This window comes from Mustela nivalis, assembly GCF_964662115.1.
Source record: "Mustela nivalis genome assembly, chromosome: 11".
Lineage (NCBI taxonomy): Eukaryota > Metazoa > Chordata > Mammalia > Carnivora > Mustelidae > Mustela > Mustela nivalis.
In genome coordinates, this window is record NC_139030.1 from 71891989 (window position 1) to 71907947 (window position 15959).

The 15959-nt window shown below is 40.1% G+C and overlaps 1 protein-coding gene across 3 annotated transcripts in view; it reads left to right on the forward strand.

Annotated features, from left to right (window-relative positions):
• Positions 1-15959, forward strand: part of DRC11 (dynein regulatory complex subunit 11) — a 151465-nt gene that overhangs the window by 65686 nt on the left and 69820 nt on the right. For all 3 annotated transcript variants that reach the window (XM_082689788.1, XM_082689790.1, XM_082689789.1), the window contains exons 7-8: positions 1611-1695; positions 9814-9945. In XM_082689788.1, coding sequence (XP_082545914.1) covers positions 1611-1695; positions 9814-9945 — 217 coding nt within the window. The remainder of the gene's footprint in view (positions 1-1610; positions 1696-9813; positions 9946-15959) is intronic.

Here is a 15959-nt window from a genome sequence, read left to right on the forward strand (position 1 = left end):
GAACAACCCCATCCTTCTGTTTAGTTTCAAAATCCTGTGTTTATCCTAAAATTTAAACAGGAAGAAGTGATTTGTGCTTCTGTCTTCATTCCTAATTCAAGCACAGAGTACCTCAATAATTTAAAAAAAGAAGGAGGAGGAGGAGGAAGAGAAAAGTACAATCTGTTCTAAAGAGAGGTGTGTCATAGATAAACTCAAAATGGATAAAAGATCTCAACCTGAGGCAGGAATCCATCAGAATCCTAGAGGAGAACATAGGCAGTAACCTCTTTGACATCAGCCACAGCAACTTCTTTCAAGATATGTCTCCAAAGGCAAAGGAAACAAAAGCAAAAATGAACTTTTGGGACTTCATCAAGATCAAAAGCTTCTGCACAGCAAAGGAAACAGTCAACAAAGCAAAGAGGCAACCCACAGAATGGGAGAAGATATTCGCAAGTGACACTACAGACAAAGGGCTGATATCCAGAATCTATAAAGAACTCCTCAAACTCAACACACACAAAACAGATAATCTTGTCAAAAAATGGGCAGAAGACATGAACAGACACTTCTCCAATAAAGACATACAAATGGCTAACAGACACATGAAAAAAATGTTCTTCATCATTAGCCATCAGGGAAATTCAAATCAAAACCATATTGAGATAGCACCTTACACCAGTTAGAATGGCAAAAATTGACAAGACAGTAAACAACATGTGTTGGAGAGGATGTGGAGAAAGGGGAACCCTCTTACACGGTTGGTGGGATGCAAGTTGGTGCAGCCACTTTGGAAAACAGTGTGGAGATTCCTTGAGAAATTAAAAGCAGAGCTTCCCTATGACCCTGCAATTGCACTACTGGGTATTTAACCCAAAGATACTGATGTAGTGAAAATAAGGGCCACCTGTACCCCAATGTTCATAGCAGCAATGGTCACAGTCGCCAAAATGTGGAATGAACCAAGACGCCCTTCAATGGATAAATGGATAAGGAAGATGTGGTCCGTATATACCGTGGAGTATTATGCCTCCATCAGAAAGGATGAATACCCAATTTTTGTATCAACATGGATGGGACTGGAAGAGATTATGCTGAGTGAAATAAGTCAAGAAGAGAGTCAATTATCATATGGTTTCGCTTATTTGTGGAATAACACAGAGGACATGGGGAGCTGGAGAGTAGAAGGGAGTTGGGGGAAAGTGGAGGGGGAGGTGAACCATGAGAGACTGTGGACTCTGAGAAACAATCTGAGAGTTTTGGAAGGAAGGAAGAGTGAGAGGTTGGGTGAGCCTGGTGGTGGGTATTATGGAGGGCACATATTGCATGGAGCACTGGGTGTGGTGCATAAACAATGAATTCTGTAACACTGAAAAGAAATTTTTAAAAAATTAAAAATAGAGAGAGAGGTGTGTCTATTTCAGAACAACAATTACCTGGAGGAAGCAGACCTCCAGGGATATGGCCAGGTCTGCTATTCCTTTGAGGCAGAGTATCTGGCTGCAAGGGTCAGGGAGCTTCCATCCTAAGAACTGTCCCCCATTTCAGTGAGCAGAGCTAGCCAGTGGGAAGTATAACAGAGAGTATGGGGTTCATTCCTACTTAATTTCCCTCTTTTTCTTCCTCAGGAACTTAACTGGCACATTTCCTGAATACCCTAATGTGGAAGAAGGAGGGTCAGCCATTATCTTTTCCAACAAGACCCCACAACAGGTACAGAGATGCTTGAGAAAGAAAACACAAATCATTTTAACCCCATTTCTTTAAACTGTAACCTGAATGGGTTCATAGTGCTATTAGGTTTGGGTTATTTTCCTGCAAATATTTACATGGAAATATCTCAATGTTTCATCAATTGTGGACTGCTAAATGTATTTCAAAATGAAATCACTCTTCCTACTATCTTACCTTTGAAAGAGACATGACAACACACCGCGCTTACTTTCTTGGTAAGTTCTGAGCAGCTTGATTTCAAGGGCCCTTTATGTTCTGGTCCCTGCTTGCCTCCTGGTGTCATCTGCTGTCCCCTCATCCCCATCGTCCTGCCATGAGCCCCAGTGGTCCACTGGCCCACCCTCCCTGTGCCCTGTGTCACTGCACCTTCAGTGCCTTTCTGCACATCATGCTCTCTCCTCATCCCAGATTGGCCTTCTGCCCTTTGTCCCCCGCTTCACTCCTGCTCACTTGTCAAGAGTCAACTCTTTACCATATTGATGCTCTTCCAGAGAAACATCTCTGCAGATGCATTTGTGGCATGAAATTGACATGTAAGTCTGTTTTAGAAAAGCCTCAATAAGCTAGAAATAGGAAAACTGTTCTTAACCTCAGGGTATTTATCATAGAAACCAAGAGAAAGTTGGCATCGTGTTCAGCAGCAGAGCACTAGAAGCATTGCTGTTAAAAGTGAAACTCACTCATATACTCAAGCTAATATACTGGACCACATACAACTCAAATGGCAAAAAATATCATAACTGGAATTAAAATCATATGATAAAGTGGAGAAAATATTTGCAATGTAGATGATAATGGCTATCTTTCATATATAAAGAGTTCTTATGAAAGAAGAAAAATCTAAACACCTCAATAGAAAAGAAAGCAAAAAAATGTGAACTTATTTTTCAAAACTTGAAAACCCACAATCAAAGAAACTCAAATATAAAATAATATTACTATATCTCTTTTCACCTATAGGATTGGTAAAAATTTTAAATCATGATAATCACAGGAGTTGGTGAACATGTGGAAAAAGGTCACTCCCATACATTGTGGCTGGATACATAAATACATAAATTAGCATAACCTTTTTGAAGGACATGGACCAAGTATACTTCATCAGATGTTTAATGTGTCTACTCTTTGACCCATAAATGCTTTTTAAGGAATTTATAGGAAGCAAATAATAAGACAAGTTGCCATAGACCGGAGACAATAAATTTTTTTCCATAGGGGGCCAAATAGTAAATATTTGAGGCAGTGGAACACACATTCTCTGGCACAACTACTCAACTCTGCTATTCTAGCATGAAAGTGGACACAGACAGGAGGTAATTAATGGATATGGCTGTGTTCCAATAAAGCTTTATTTAGAAATTGGCCAACGGGCCAGATTTGGCCTATGCAATATGATTTGCTGACCTGTGCCATAAACAGAAACAGCTGTTTGTGGCCACACCGTTTATCACACAGACGCAGAGAGCAGCTACTATTCATAAGGAGGGAACTAGTTAGGGGGCATAAAGCATTCCACAATCAGGGTTTTTCCACCTCAGCACTACTGTCCCCACAGTCAGCCTCCCATGGCCTTGTACTCCCCCAAGGGAGCCGTTAGTGTCAGAGGGTCATGCTCTTCCCCCACCTCCTGTCAGAAGCTGACACCAGCTCCTCAGTCCTCATTCCAGCCTCTGACAGACTCCTGTCCTCCTCAGAAGTCAAGTGACCATACACTCTACACTCTACTGTTTGGGGGTTCATCAAGTCCTGCCTTGAGGGACTAACCTTTTCACCTAGTGTTATTTCCCTTTGTTACCTGGTGAGGTCTTGCCCCCGTAGCTAAATTGTCAGGCCCAAGTTGTATCTTGAAATCCCACAGCCAGGGACCAAATGTGGTTCGTGTTAGTTTAGAAAGGTAATGATTACAGGATTAAACATATTGATGCAATGTCTACATTGTATACAAGAAACATTCAAAAGGAGGGTTCATATAGACTAAAAACAAAAGAAGATGAAGACATCTGGTTAATATGTTAAGATAAGGCAAAGAAGGCCCATAATCATGAATTGTAAAGACAGGAGAAGAAGAGTTGGGACAGGGTAGAGGTGATGGACCACAGTCCCACCACCTGCTGGGTCTGCAGTCTCAGGGGGCTCCTCCCCCATGCGCCTCCCTCCCTGGGCTGATGTAACAATTAGGTGAGGTCACCCATGAAGTGTACCTGCAGCCGGACACATGGACATCTCCACAGGAGCTCGTTTTAATTATCACCGAGCAGAGATGAAGGATGAAGAAACAGACAAAGCATAATCATTAGAGCGTGTGCATGAAGAGTCCACTTTGTATTTGTAAAAAAAAAAAAAAATCAAGCAATACAAACACTTTCTGCAAAGTGAGCATAATCACATTGACACCAATGCTCCCAAAGAAGACCAAATACAGAGTCGCAGATGAGTCTTCCTTACAAGTGTTAATGCAATAATTCAAACTGAAATATTAGCACACCACAACCAGCAGCACATCAAGGAAGCAGAACACCACAATCAAGTGGCGTCTATTCCAGAATGCAAGAATGGCTGCTGTTGAGGATGTCTGCGAATACACTGCATCCTATAAAGAGATTCAAAATGGAAAACCCTGAGTGCATCTCTGTGGAGGCTGATGGAGCCTTTTGCAGATTCAACATCCATTCTTGATTTTAAAAAGTAAAGCAAAAAAAAAAAAAAATTAGAATATAGGGATACTTCTTTAATTAGGTAAAGTAGTTCTTAGTTCAAGATCTAATATTATGCTTAATGATATGCACTAGAAACAATTCCACCAATGTCATGAAAGGCACAATCATGGCCATGAAAAGTCCACCAATGTCATGAAAGTCACAAGGATGGCCATGGGAAGTCCACCAATGTCATGTAAAGTGCAAGGATTTCCCTAGGATCTGTTGAACACCACTGAACATGAAAAAGAATGTAGAGATATAGAAATTGGAACAGAAGAGGCAAAATGATCACTTTTCAGGTATGCCCTACACTTAGAAAAGCAAAGAGAATAAATTGAAAATTAAACCGTGTGAGAAGGAATACAGGGAGTTACAGAGAGCAAAAGCTTTGGTGTGTACAAACAGCAGCTCGATAGAAAATACTACAAAACTGTCCATTTACAACAGCACCAACAACACGAAGATAAAGCAGCCAGGAGCAAACTTAACAATAAAGGTGTGTTCTCTGTGAAGAAAAGTTTTAAAAAGTATGAGGATGCAAATGGAAAGAGGGAAAAGCATACTGTGTCCTTGGGTAGGGATCCTCCACATTATAGTACATCACTTCTCCCAAACATCATCACACGTGTGATATGATCTAAACAAAATACCAATGGCATTATGTTTCAGGGCAGGGGCAGGCCACACAGAAGGTGAGCAGCCTAATTCTAAACCTGAGGTGAAAGTAAATAGCCAAGAATAACCAGTAAAATTCCGAATGTAATTACACAATGTAAGGAGAAGCGAGTAGTATGGAGCCTTGCTATTAAGATCCCATTGGCTCCAGGCAAATAAATAGAAAGACACATCAATGGAAAAGAATAGAAAGTCAAGAAATATACCCAAATACATAGGCCAGTTTAGTACATAATAAAGATGGCATCACGCCTTTCTTGAGTAAGGGGGAAATTTTAACAAATGGGATTAGAATAACCAAGTTCTCGTCTGAAAAAAAGAAAATTAAATCTCCATTTCTTTATCCTTCACCCGAGAATGATTCCAGATGGACCAAAGATTTAAATGCCAAAGAAAACAAAAACACAAAAGAATTCGAAGAGGCCAAGGAAGAAATGTTGGGAAAGACATTTCTACCTCTGTTGCACAACCCAGGGGTGGTAGAAGAAAAAAAAAATGAAATTTTAAATGACACACACACAAAATTTTCTAACCTGCATGGCAAAACAGACCCCAAGTGAAGTCAAATGACAGATGACACGTAGGATAATTACTTGTAATGAGGACCATACACAAGAGATCATTTTTCTCATATATAAAGATCCCCTACAGCTCTATTTTAAAAAGATCAATAACCCAATATTTTAAAAAGCCAAAGGATATGAACAGACATTTCTCAGTAAAGAAAATGTAAATGGATTTGAAACATAATAAAGGGTATTCAACACATAAAGAGATGATCAACCTCACACATATAACGGAAATGAAACAGACAAAATTGATAAATTGAACCTCATCAAAATTAAAAACTTTTGCACTTCAAAAGATGCCGTCAAGAAAATGCAAAGACAAAAGCATACTGGGGGAAGATATTGGAAAACAGATACCTGATAAGGGGTTTGTATCCCAGGATAAACAAAAAACTCTTGCACCTCAGTAAGAAGACAATTCAATCAAAAAATGGACAAAAGTCTTGAATAGATAATTCACAAAGGATCATATATGAATAACTAATTAGCACATGAAAAGATGCTTGACATCATTAGTCTTAGGGAGATAAAACTTAAAACTTCAGTGAGACCATTTTATTCCCACTAGGATGGCCATAATCAAGAAGAGAGACAGTAACAAAATTTGAGGGTATAGAGGAAAAGGAACACTCCTGTGGTGCTGGAAGGAATGTAAAATGGTACAGCTGCTTTGGGAAATGCTTGTCCATTTCTTAAAAGTTAAATATGAAGATTCCAAATGAGCCATCAGTCCACTATTGATACTCTATCCAAGAGAAATGAAAATAGGTCCACACGAAGAAGTTTGTACGAGACTATAGGAGCATTGCTCATAATAGCCAAAAATTTGGAACAGCCTAAATATCAGGTGATGACTGGATAGGCAAACTGTGGTGCATATGGCAATAGAATGTTATTTAGATTTCCTACAAAAAAAGGAAACACCAATCAAGATTCGCTACAACAGACTCAACTGTGATGCAGAGGGAAAGGAACCAGACCTAAGAGACCACACATTATACAGTTCCATTCACAGAAAACGTCCAAACAAAATGAATAGAGGTGTGGAGGAGATTAGCAGGGGCCTGGCAAAGAAAGAAGGAAAAGGAAAGAGACTGAGAATGGACATGAGAGGTCACCCTAGGGTGATGGAGATGTTCCAAAGCTGACTATGGTGATGGTTGCACGACTAGGTAAGTGTACTTAAAATGATTGACACGGACCCTTGGAATGGATGGACGTAGGCCATGTAAAATATGCCTCAATAAAATTATAATATATTATATTATTATAAAACAAAATGCATCTGGTCTTCAGACCTCCCAGTATGCCAAAAATATGATGGCTTACTTAATAGGGCAATAAGTGCTCTTCTCACTTTGGGAGATTTTGCTGTAGCTAAAGTACATGAGCAAAATAAATTAAGCACTGGCCATCTTAAAAAAAAAAAACAAACGACAAAGGCAGACCATTTCTTCAGCCATTCAGTTGGCAAACATAACACACTGTGTCACACTGTGTCAGAGCATATGGGGAAACCGGCACCCACCCGCATGGCTGGCAGAGGTGTGAATTGGCACAGCCCGATGGAGGCAGTTGGACAGTATTACAAATATACATACATATCCTTGATCCAGCACTTCTACTTTTAGCAATTTATCCTGCCAATATGCTCATACACCTGCAAAATGGTATTTCCAGGCATTTATGTATGCAGCATTACTAGTAACAGCAGATGATTGGAAACAACCTAATTCCATCAGCAGGGGAAGGGCCAGATCATCTACAGAACACCCGTAAAAACAGAGCAAGGAAGCTCTTTATGTACCACTAAGAAAGCTAGGGACATGAATAGGAGGAAAACACACAACAAGGACTGTGTGTACGAGACACTGACATTGGAACAAAATGACCCATCTATATTTACAGTGTGTATCTGGGTGTATATATGTACATATTTGTGTACTTTGGAAGATTTTGCTTGAGTTGAAAATCAAGAGCAAAACAATTTCAACATTGGCTAAAAAAGAGACAAATTCCAATCACACACCATTTTCAAGTGTGTGATGGGGAACATAACACAGCAGTGTGTGTGTGTGTGTGTGTGTGTGTGTGTGTGTGTGTACACGTGTATTTGCCTATAGCTATATAAAATGTCTCTGGAAGCAGATCCTGCTGACTGGCTCACAGCATGGGAATGGAAGGTTCCTGGACTTGATCTTTTGTAAGTTTTGAATTGTGGGCCTTGTGAATGTACTTATCAAAGTATTAAATTAATAAACTGAGGAGATAGAGGAAGTAAGTAGTACAATGGAAAAGGATTTACAAGAGGCACTGAATTGTGTGTTCCACAAATAAGGATTCCTCCTCCTGTAGCTGCTCAGTTTATACATCAGGTCATTTTTCAAAAACTGTCTGTACATTTTCTGAAAGCTTCCAAACTTCCAAGGACCAAAAATGCTCATGCTTCCTAAGTGCTCCAAACATAAAAGTCCTGAGCAGCCACGATTTGGCTCCATGCATTAAAGTGAGCCTGATCCCCAAGGATAACAATGCCACTTGGACAAAGGACTTTTAATTCCACCTAAAGACACGCTTTTTATCACCAAATAATGTGCACAACACATACGTCACCTCTTATGCTCGCCAGCACCGTTATCCTGAGTCTCATCCCACCAAGAGCTTCATGGGAGCCTAGGGGATAAGTTGGCCTCTGGATACTGGGAAGGGGGCACATGTCCAATGACTGTAGTGGTGGTGTGTTTTTTAAGTCCAGGTGGGACCAGAATATCCTGATTTGTTCATGGTAAACTGTCTTTTATACTCTTTAAAGTGTGAACTAAACTCCTAAGAATAGCATAGGTATAAATATCAAAAACATAATACTAGAAAATAAACTTCAGCACTGTAGTAAATCATTAATAAGGCATAAACAAGTGACTGGATCCCAGGAGGATGGTTTAGTACAACCCAGTAGAAGTAAAGGATACTAGCCCTTCTGTTTAATTGCATACCTTGCTCTCCAGAGGTAACCACTGCACTGTATTTGGTGTTTGTCATTCCCTTGTATTTATTTTTACTTTGCCTATGTGCATATATATCCCGACACTGTAGGGTGTTATTCTTTTGTTTAACCGTGTGCATTTTGTACAATAGAATAAACTTATGTATGTTGTTCAGCATCTTGCCTCTTTTCTTTCTACGTTGTGAAATTCATCCTGGTTAGCCTCTGTTTGTATCCCAGCACAGCACTCACCTGCTGTATGCCCTTGGCCATGAGATTGACCTCTTTGTGGCCTGTTCTCTTATCGATAAAACAGGCTGGTAACAGCTCGCATCCCTAGGCTGCATTTAGCAGTAAACAAGTTCATCTTTGTGCAGCTCTTAGAACCGTGCTTGGCTTATCATAAGACTAATGGTTGGAAATACGGACCTGATTTTAGAAAATGAAAATAGGATACTAAGCCCCAGAGATGTTACGCCGCTTACCTTGGTCCCATGACCAGCAATGTGTCCTAGGGTCTACACAGCCTCGTGTCTCCCAGAAGTCGCTCTTTGGGAGACCTCAGCAAGCGGGACCTCAGCAAACATCTGTTGTATAGAATGGATTGTATCGTTTTTTTTTTTTAAGATTTTATTTATTTACTTAACAGACAGAGATCACAAGTAGGCAGAGAGGCAGGCAGAGAGAGAGGAGGAAGCAGGCTCCCTGCGGAGCAGATGCGGGGCTCGATCCTGAGCCACCCAGGCACCCGATTGTATCGTTTTTTACAAACCCTTACTAATTCTCCAATGATGCTAATCCGAGATGAACTGATAAGTGGGATTTTGTCACTGTAGGAAATACAAATTAAATCACAGAGGAAAGAAACCAACCCTGAGAAGAGAGGCATGATCATTTATGGGAAAGCAAAGTGACTGCAAGAGCAATTGTCAGGCAGAGTTCGGACAGGAAACTCAGGGTGTCCTGAGCTCCACTGGGAAAGAGGTGTGGGGGTGGGGCCTGGCCTCCTGGCTGCGGCAGAGATCCTGAGGAAGCCGTCACCTCCCTCATGTTCATGAGAGGGAAAGCAGTCCTTGTCTTGATCGGGCTCCATGAAATCATGATGCTGGTTGTGATCTCTCTTCTTTCATTTGTGATTTTATTAATTTGGGTCTTTTTTGTTTCTTGCCAGGTTACTGAAGATATTATTGCAAACCAAGAAGAAGAAGAGAAAAATAAAAAGAAGAAAAAGAATAAGAAGACCAAGAAATCCAAGAAACCTAAAAAAGAAAAGGAAAAGAAGGGAGCAAAGGAAAAAAACAAGGTAAGGAATTTGGAATTTTAAAAGAAATTTTCCCGGGGCGCCTGGGTGGCTCAGTGGGTTAAAGCCTCTGCCTTCGGCTCAGGTCATGATCCCAGGGTCCTGGGATCGAGCCCCGCATCGGGCTCTCTGAGCCTGCTTCCTCCTCTCTCTCTGCCTGCCTCTCTGCCTACTTGTGATCTCTGTCTCTCAAATAAATAAATAAAATCTTTAAAAAAAAAAGAAATTTTCTGGGCGCCTGGGTGGCTCAGTGGGTTAAGCCGCTGCCTTTGGCTCAGGCCATGATCTCAGGGTCCTGGGATCGAGTCCCGCGTCGGGCTCTCTGCTCAACAGGGAGCCTGCTTCCATCTCTCTCTCTCTCTCTCTGCCTGCCTCTCCATCTACTTGTGATCTCTATCAAATAAATAAATAAAATCTTTAAAAAAATAAAAAAATAAAAGAAATTTTCCTTAAAGTGGCTTTTTTGCTTTGAACCAGTGACATGATCTCCAATCTCCTGAGACTGCAGTAGTTCATTTCGTAGGAAATCATTCTACCAACTATTTTTCAATATTTTTTTATGTTGTTTGATCACCAGTCATCATCCTCCCTATGACTTATAATAAATACCTATTAGGATAAAGGTGGTTTCAGTGACTTTGATACTTTGTGTTATTCACATATGTTATAGCTTTGAATTTTTATTCCTCAAAATAAATGATCCGCCTGGTCTTTCCTCAAGGTAGAAACCAGGAGAGACTACAAAGTCAAAATAATCCCTACTTTAATCAAAGTGTGTTTGTTCAAACTTTTTACTTCAGGTTGACATAGTGGATGCATTTTATTGGAAGTTTTCATTTCTTACTACCCAAAAGAAATCAGATTTCAAACAGTGTCACTTTGGGCCATTTCTCATATTCCAGGAGGTGGGTTCATGACAGAAATAGGACAGGCTACATCATCAAGGACAAGTGATGGGATCAAGGAGTCAGAAATTGTGAGGAGGAAGGAAAGGAGGACGGTGGATACACAATGACAATACCCAAATTCCAGACCTTACGGGAAAAGAGAGTGATATTGTGGGCTTTTCATAGATGGCTTTTATGATATTGAGGTATATTCCCTCTATCTCTACCCTGTGGAGAGTTTTAATCAAGAAAGGATGCTATACCTTCTCAAATGCTTTTTCTACATCTGTTGAGAAGATTATATGGTTCTTGTCCTTTTATTTATGTGATGTATCACAATGATTGGTCTGCAAATGTTGAACCACCCTTGTATCCCAGGAATAAATCCCACTTGGTCGTGGTGAATAATCCTTCTAATGTACCATTGGATCATACTGACCAGTATCTTGGTGACAATTTTGGCGTCCATGTTCATCAGGGATATTGGTCTGTAATTCTCCTTTTTTGGTGGGCTCTTTGTCTGCCTCACAGAACAAGTTTGGAAGTTTTTCTTCCATTTCTGTTTTTTGAAATAACTTCAGAAAAATAAGTATTATTTCTCTAAATGTTTGGTAGAATTCCCTCTGGGAAGCCATCTGGCCATGGTCTCTTGTCTGTTCGAAGATTTTTTTTTTAAGATTTTATTTATTCTTTTTTTTTTTAAAGATTTTATGTATTTATTTGACAGTCAAGTAGGCAGAGAGGCAGGCAGAGAGAGAGAGGAGGAGGCAGGCTCCCCGCTGAGCAGAGAGCCCGATTCAGGGCTCAATCCCAGGACCCTGGGATCATGACCTGAACCAAAGGCAGAGGCTTTAACCCACTGAGCCCCCCAGCGACCCTTGTTGGGAAATTTTTGATGACTGCTTCAGTTTCCTTGTTGATTATGGGTCTGTTCAGGTTTTCCATTTCTTTCTGTTTCAGTTTTGGTCATTTACAAGTTTCTGGGAATGCATCCATTTCTTCCAGATTGCCTCATCTGTTGGCATATAGTTGCTCATAATATGTTCTTAAAATTATTTGTGTTTCCTTGGTGTTGGTTGTGATCTCTCTTCTTTCATTTGTGATTTTATTAATTTGGGTCTTTTCTCTTTTGTTTTTGGTAAATCTGGCTGGAAGTTTTTTGATATTGTTAGTAATTTCAAAGAACCAGCTCCTAGTTTCATTAATCTGTTCTACTGTTCTTTTGGTTTCTATTTCATTGATTTCTGCTCTAATCATTATTTCTCTTTTCCTGCTTGGTGTAGGCTTTATTTGCTGTTCTTTCTCCAGGTCCTTTAGGTGTAAGCTTAGTTTGTGTATTTGAGACTTTTCTAATTTTTTAAGAAAGGCTTATATTGCTATGTGCTTCCTTCTTAGGGCCCCTTTTGTGGCATCCCAATGGTCTTGAACAGTTGTGTCTTCATTTTCATTTGTTTCCATGAATTTTTTAGTTCTTCAATTTCCTTGTTGATCCATTCATTCTTTACTAAGATGCTCTTTATCTTCCAAGTATTTGAGTTCCTTCCAAATTTCCCCTTGTGACTGAGTTCAAGTTTCAAAGCATTGTAGTCTGAAAATATGCATGGAATAATCCCAGTCTTTTGGTACTATTTGAGACCTAATTTGTGCCAGTATGTGATCTACTCTGGAGAATGTTCCATGTACACTTGAGAAGAATGTGTATTCTATTGCTTTAGGATGGAATACTCTGTATATATCTGAAGTCTATCTGGTCCAGTGTGTCATTCAAAGCCCGTGTTTCCTTGTTGATCTTCTGCTTAGATGATCTATCCATTGCTGTAAGCAAGATGTTAAAGTCCCCTATTATTATTATTTTATTATCAATATGTTTCTTTAATTTTGTTATTAATTGGTTTATATAATTGGCTGACCCCAAGTTAGGAGCATAAATATTTATAACTGTTAGATCTTCTTGTTGAATAGACTCTTTAAGTATGATATAGTGTGTCCCTCTATATCCCTTACTAAATTCTTTGATTTAAAATCTAATATTCTGATATAAGTGTTGCTACCTCAGCTTTCTTTTGATGTCCATTAACAAGATAAATGGTTCTTCACCCCCTCACTTTCAATCTGGAAGTGTGTTTGGGTCTAAAATGAATCACTTATCCATCAACAGATGAATGGATAAAGATGTGAGATATATATATATATATATGAATATTACTCAGCTATCAGAAAGGATGAATACTTACCATTTACATCAATAAGGATGGAACTAGAGAGTATTATGCTAAGCAAAATAAGTCAATCAGAGAAAGACAGTTATCATATAGTTTCACGTATATGTGGAATATGAGAAACACTGCAGAGGATCAAAGGGGAAGGGAGGGAAAACTGAATGGGAAGTCAGCAGGCAGGGAGAAAAACCATGAGAGACTCTTAACTATAGGAAACAAACTGAGGGTTGCTGGAGGGAAAAGTTAGGGGGATGAGGTCAGTGGGTGATGGGCACTGAGGAGAACATGTGACGTGATGAGCATTGGGTGTTACAGGCAACTGATGAGTTATTGAACACTACACCTGAAACTTATGTTGTACTATAGATTGGCTAATTGAATTTAAAATTTTAAAAAATAGCCAAACTCCACATAAATGCAACATTTTGCATTTATGAAAGACAACATTTTGTTAAAAATTCCTTGCATGACTGCAGCCACCCAGCTGGAGGCAATTGACCCTTTTACAAGGCTCATATTCTGCACCATGATCAGCAGAAATCATCCAACTGCCCCCATCTGTCTTTGTCCCTCTCCTTCACCATGTTACATTGCTGTGAACAAAAGAAGAGAGACCTCTCACTGCTCACAACCCACTCCACTGTAGTCCCCAACTTAGTCCCCCGCCACTCAGTATTTTGTGCTGACTCCTCACCTAATTCCTCCCCAGGAATTTTTCCAAGTGTAAAGGAGCTGCTCCATGCAAAGTCACACCACCCACCCAGGCAGCTGCATCCAAGGATAGCCATGTTTGGGTACAAAGACCCAGCCCCCACACTGGGACATCTCTGAAGCATTCTCCTAGCTCCTGCGCTCCCTGTAAGGTCAGCTGACATCTCACATCCAATTGCATCACAGCTCACTTGCATCAGCTTCTCTGTCCATTGCTGCTTCTATCCCTCCATCCTTGTGGGTGGTGTTCCCACAGGGAACCTACACAGCCTCCATCTGAGTGTTTCCATGGAACCCAACCCACAAGGCCACCTGTTGCCCTACTGCTCTGCTTGTGCCCCAAATCTTCTAACTTGTTGCAGAAAAAAATAAGAAGAGAGCTTACTTCTTAATTTTAAAAGCCCTCCTCTCACTCTGCAAGATAATTTTGAAGCCGTGCCAAAGAATAAGGACAATTGGAAGAATTTCAATTTTATTCTAAGCATTCTCTTCCTCTAAATATGCATTAGGGAGTTTGACACTTGCTAATTAAAAATTCACTGTTAATGAAGCTTGTTCCATAAAAATTCTGAAATTATCAGCTATACAATCTGGTCTTTGTTGAGTGAAGGTATTTTATTAACTAGCTATTAAAGAGTCATTTAATGATGAACAGTTTGAGACAAAAAGAGAAGTTTGAGTACATCAGCATTTATGAAGTAGTTGCAAATGAAGGGCAAAATCCTTCACAGTTCCTTAGAACTGAATTTATTCTTGATAGGTATATGTCTACACAGTAACAATGTGATCATAAATGGTAATCTCTAATGAAATCAATATATTTACATTATATTGCTACTCATATTTGAGGTCAGATTATCTCTTTTATTAACTTTTAAAAATCTTATTTTAGAATCAATCCCAAGGCATCTAGAAGCATTCTTGAGACAAGCTACTCAAAATCTTTGTATGAGAATTGGTATTTTGACCTGTAGAAAAGCATCTATTATTCATCCTGGGTAAAGGGTAAGGCAGAGGAGAGAGGAAACTAGTTTTGTTCAACTTACGTAACTGACTCACCCCTACTGTTTCACTGTAGCACAGCTGTGGGATTATCCTTCAGGTATTTTTATAAATTTGGTCATTTCTCAATTGCTAGTCCATATATACTCAGAAAACTTGGTAAAGACCTCCTATTAAAAACAAAAAACTGAGGATTATCTGAATATTTCCACTCACATCGATAAATGAAAAATAGACTCTTATCAAAATATCATAGGAGTACAACTTTTGTCAGTCCATAAGATGGCTACAAATGAGCCTAAGGGGCCCCAGAGGGGCTGTTGACATGCGTCTGGTGGTGGGTAAATCTGAAGGCTGGATAAGGACCAGGAACTACAGGAAGGATTCCAGGCAGTTGCTGAACCAGAGAACCAGAAGGCAACTTCAGAGCAAGGATGACAGACTCTAGGGAGAGGATATGATATAGAGCTGGGAAAGCTTGGAACAGCCATGGTTGTTAGGGCAGAACCTGCTGGAGGAGACAAGAGTCATCCCTGGGGTAGTGACATGAGCAAACCTGAGTTGTGTGAGTTGTAGTCTAAGGTTTGTGGTTTGTGGCTATGGTTAGGATGGCCTGTGGGTGAGGGTGTAACCAAGACAAGGAAACCAGTAGGTCCAGGCTTAGACGGGAAGCAGGGTTAGTACAAGTCCATGTCTCACCAAAGGACAAGTGTGGGCCAGCAGCCATAGCCCCTCAGAAGTTTGCATCCACACACATGGGAGGATGCATTTAAAGCCAAATGTCATTCACGAGGTTGAGAGCAAAGCAAGTGAGTTCTAATCACCTCGTTGATTTTTTCTGAAAATAATGAAGAAGGAAAGGTGCATCCAGCTGGTGGTATGAACATCTGGGCTCATAGGGAGCAGCAGAGTAACACTCTTCTCTAATCACAAAGACCCATGGTCATGCTTTTATGACTTCACCTCCCACCTCAACCCCTTCCTAGGGTCACCTCCATCTGAATAAATGTGTCTTAGAGCGATCTGCCCAAAACCTCTCTCCCTCTGACCCTAGTGCAGCAGGAGAGAGCTCCCATTAGATACTCTGTTATTCAGGACTCAGGATTAGTGAGTGTCCCTATAGAATCTTAAGACACTTGAGCCTGAAGGTAACTAGAAGGAAGTTTAAAGGTGAGAATTTGTAGGCTTCAGTGTCCCT